Genomic DNA, 4,652 nt, shown 5'->3' on the forward strand with positions numbered 1-4,652 from the left:
GCACAGGATTTCAGATGACACAGGAGTGGAAACTGCTGCAAAATGGGCTCTCTGCTTGTTCTGACACCAGGTCTGCCTTTATGGACTTGGTCTTCCAGTGGCCTGAGGAAGCAGTTAGGAGAGCTATAGTGATGCAGCAGGCAGTGTAGGGAGGGTCCTCATCCACAGAGCCCAAGCCCACCCCTCATCCTCCCCACTGCACACAATCACTTGAGAGTCACTTCTTCAGAGCAGAGAAGCAGGCAGCACTATCCTGGTTGGGAGCCAAGTGAAAAAAGAAGTAGGCTGCTTGCACAAGAGCTCTATGTGCGGACCTGTAGTTTTTGCATGTTCCACAGCCAGAACCCACTTGGCCCTGCCTACTCCACCCACAGGGCCTCTATATCTACGGAACCAAGTTGGAGGAACTAGGGGCCCTGATCACCCAGACAACCAGCTGCTGCATTCTCACAGGAACTAGCACACAGCAACAGGTAGGACATGGAGTCTTAGAGCTTGGCCGGGGGGGGGGGGGCAGCAGTGGGGCAGCACTTGAGGAAGGGCTGAGCTACAGTGAGTGCCTGGTGTCATTGCACTTTGGGGGGACTGGAAAGAGAATTCATATAGGACCTCACAGGACAGCAGAGAGCATGGAAGCTGAAATAAAAACGCCTGTCACACCTGAACCGAGATGCAGAGGCACCTACTTCTCTTCTTTCTCACAGGAAACATGGGTCCAAGGCTGCTCATTTCTGGAGCTGGTCTCCTGCTGTTGGTGGTGGGGCTCATGGGAATGCTGCCCTCTTCTGAGCTGCGGCCACCTGGTTTCACCCCTACTATGTGGTTTGACACCCAGCATGTAAATATGTCCCACCCCCAATGTAATCCTTCCATGCAAGTGATTAACAGTCTAACTAGGTTTTGTAAAAACAAAAATACTTTTCTTCATACAACTTATGTTAACGTTGTTAATGTTTGTGGCTCCCCAAACATTCAATGTAGTAGCTCTACACAAAATAACTGTCATGACAGTCCACACCAGGTGGATATAACAGTCTGTGACCTCATAGGACCTCGAGCAGTTTATCCAAACTGCAACTATCATCAGACACAAGCAACAAAGTACTACACAGTTGCTTGTAACCCAAAATCTCCACAGGACACTGTCCCATTTCCGATGGTTCCAGTTCATCTGGATAAGACGTTTTAGCTCCTGTACCAGCATTTCCTGCCATGGCTCACCTCCAGCAATATGGTCAGACTGAAGATCCAACTCCTCGACCACATCTGATTCTCTCCTCCTAGAACAAGTCCCCAACCTCTTACTTCGCAGCTGACCTCCTGCCCTCTGTGACCTATGCAATAAACATCTTTGCAGAAGCATCTAGATTCTGTGTGTCTGAGTTTACTGCCCTACTACTCTCTTTAGTCACTATCTGTTCTGGAGACATTGCCTGAGACTGTGGGGCTTAGAGGGATGTGAGGATGGAAGGCTGTTTGTGATAGGAGCAGAGGCTTTTCTCTTTTGTTGCCTTAGGCCAGCAATCTTGGTGTCCAGAGTTCTGTCTCTAACAAAGACCAAGTGAGCAGAGTGTTGTGCTCAGGCTCCTTGGAGCCCTCTGCACACTCAGTGCTGACCTGAGTTCCCCAGGGGTTTCTTGTAAGGCCTCAATGTTTCAAGTTGTTTGGTCATTTCTTACTTTTTTCTAGGGCTTTTTTTTTTTTTTTGGTGAAAATACCGTACAGAGGAGTTACAATTACAAGGGCAAGATAATGAGTACATTTCTTATCAAGCATTGTTGCCTCCTCCTTTATTTCCCCTTCTCATTCCCTTCCCATCTCCCACCCGCCTCCAACTGCCACCTCCCCACCCTCCCCACTCCTTCCCCCATGGCTAAAGTTGTAAAGTTCTTTTTTTGACTTAACGACTTGTACATCTCATTGGTGCAATGGGTCCACCTGTATCCCTACTTAAATGATTTGTTTTTTCCCTTCCCCTCCACAAATTATACCAACATTAAATACAGTGAAAGCAGGGTCTAAACCGTGGGGGAGAGACATACAAAGCAACAAAGAAATCATCTTATAAATAGGTTAGAAACAATTGCATGAAAAAAAACTTTTGAATACTTACTTGGGGTTCATTTCCCTAACATCAACTTATCTGACCTTTTCTGTTTGACTCAGACATATACTAGTTATTACAAATAAGGGAAACCATGGGACCTATGTTTCTTTGGGCTTGGCTTACTTCACTTAATATAACTTTTTCCAAGTCTTTCCATTTTCTAACAAATGGGGTAATGTCATTCTTTCTGATGGAACCATAGAATTCCATTGTGTATATATACCACGTTTTCTTGATCCATTCACCTACTGAGGGGCATCTGGGTTGGTTCCATATAAATAATGCTGCAATAAACATAGTTGTGCTTCCCACAGTATAACCCCTGCTTTTACTGTATTTGATGTCTGTATAATTTGTGGAGGGGAAGGGATACAGGTGGACCCACTGCAGCAATGAGAAGTACAAGTCGTTATTTCGAAAATGAACTTTACAACTTTGGTATGGGGGGTGGGCAGATAGGATTGGGTGGGGGGGAAGATGGGGGGATGAGAAGGGGAAACCAAGGAGGAGGCTACAATGCTTGATAAGAAATGTACTCATTATCTTCACCTTGTAATTGTAACCCCTCTGTACAGTATTTTCACAATAAAGAAAATAAGATAACATAAAAATATTAAAAAGAAAAAAAATAGTTGTGCTTGTAACTTTAGTATGGTCTTGGGTGTGATTATTTGTGTAAATGCCCAAAAGTTGGATTGCTGGGGCGTAGGGGAGCTCTATGTGGAGTATTTTTAGGAACCTCCATACCACTTTCCAAAGTGGTTGAACAAGTTTACACTCTCACCAACAATGCAGTAATGTTCCCTTCTGTCCACATCTCCTCCAGCATCTGATTTCTTACTTTTAACTGACAAAATAGTTGTACAAATTTGTAAGATGCAGTGTGATTTTTGTTACATGTATAAGATATGCAATGATGAAATCCAGATTAAAAACTACTCTGTCACTTCAAATACTTATCATGTTGGTTCCTTCAAAGTCCTTTCTGGCAGTTATTTTGAAATACACCATAATCTCTTGTGAAATGAACATTTGCAAGTGTTTTCTTACATCCTGGGTTATCTGTTCTGTTGGCTTTTTTGCTGTGCAGGACTTAATCTAACAAGAGGGATCTGGATTCTCTTTACCACTTCACTGACATCAAACACTTATAAGTAGGTGGTCACTTGAAGCAGACCTGTAATCCTAACACCCAGGAGGAAGACATAGGAGGATTTCAAAGTGAGACCAGGACTGGGTGCCTATGGCTGAGGCCTATAATCCTACCTACACAGAATCTTGGATCTAAGGATAGCAGTTTGAAGTCAACTTGGGTAAGAAAGTCTTTAAGAGTCTTATCTTCAATTAACGACCAAGAACTGGGAAAAAAAAAAAAAAGGAACTGTGGCTCAATTGGTACAGTACCATCCTGAGTGAAAATGCTAAAGGAAAGTACCCAGGCCCTGAATTTAAGCCCTTGTAAGGGAATGAAAGGGAGGGGAACTAGGAAAAGCAGGTCAGGGGAAGAGTGCTCACCCAGCATGCACATGGTCCTGGGTTCTACTCCAAGCACTGAAGACATAATTTTTTAAGCATGTTAAAAAGTAAACTATGATACAATTGAATTTTAAACAAGTTGTTTGAGTAAGAAGAACTTTATTGTTGGGCACCAGTGACACATCTGTAATGTTAGCTACTCAGAAGGCTGAGATCTGAGGATTATAGTCCCAAGCCAGCCTGGGCAGGAAAGTCCCCATGAGACTTTTACCTCCAATAAACCACTCAAAATCTGGAAATTGCACTGTGGCTCAAATGGTAGCGTGCTAGCCTTGAGCACAAAGAAGCTCGGGGACAGTACCTAGGCCCTGAGTTCAAGCTCCACAACTGACAAAGAAAAGAAGGAAGGAGGAGGAGGAGGAAGAAGAGGTGGAGGAGGAGAAGGAGGAGGAATTATTTCATAAGGTGTGAAACACCAAGCTAACAAGTTTAGTGCTGTGAGGAAATAATAAATGCAACAAGAAGGGATGAGTAAGAAATTGTTGGATTGGTTCCAAAATTGCCTTTTCTGTCTTGCCTTCAAGAAAATGTCTTATTCATGTGATGATTGGAGATCTGGCTGCTTAGAAAAGGCAAAGGTTAGAAAAGCTAAAAGACAAGCCTGAGTATTGGCGCGCACACACACACACACACACACACACACACACACACACAAAGAAGGAAAGGAGGGAGGGAGGAAAGAAGGGAGAGAAGAAGGAAAGTGCTTACACTATAAAGGTCATTTGAAAATGAGAAAGTACACTTTGCTCAAAATTTTTCTTTACATGAGTGGAAACAAACTGTTGTTCTTACTTGGATCTAAGTTTATATAATACAGATAAATATTACTTTTACCTTCACTCTCTCAAGTATTTGGACTTAAGAATGTTGATACAATAATGCTGATCTCAATGCTTGATAAGAAATGAACTCGGGGCTGGGAAGGTGGCTCAGTGGTAGAGCGCTTGTCTTGCATGCCTGAGGCCCTGGGTTCGATTCCTCAGCACCACATAAGAAAAAAGAAAAAAGC

The 4,652-nt window shown here is 43.4% G+C and overlaps 1 protein-coding gene across 1 annotated transcript; it reads left to right on the forward strand.

Annotated features, from left to right (window-relative positions):
* Positions 1-393: 393 nt before the first annotated feature.
* On the forward strand, positions 394-1,348 carry Rnase2 (ribonuclease, RNase A family, 2 (liver, eosinophil-derived neurotoxin)). The gene is made up of 2 exons (XM_013029679.1): positions 394-473; positions 705-1,348. The coding sequence occupies exon 2, from the start codon at positions 710-712 to the stop codon at positions 1,187-1,189; it is 480 nt and encodes a 159-aa protein (XP_012885133.1). The 5' UTR covers positions 394-473; positions 705-709; the 3' UTR covers positions 1,190-1,348.
* The last annotated feature ends 3,304 nt before the right edge of the window (positions 1,349-4,652 follow it).

This window comes from Dipodomys ordii, unplaced genomic scaffold (genome assembly GCF_000151885.1).
Source record: "Dipodomys ordii isolate 6190 unplaced genomic scaffold, Dord_2.0 Scaffold121, whole genome shotgun sequence".
Lineage (NCBI taxonomy): Eukaryota > Metazoa > Chordata > Mammalia > Rodentia > Heteromyidae > Dipodomys > Dipodomys ordii.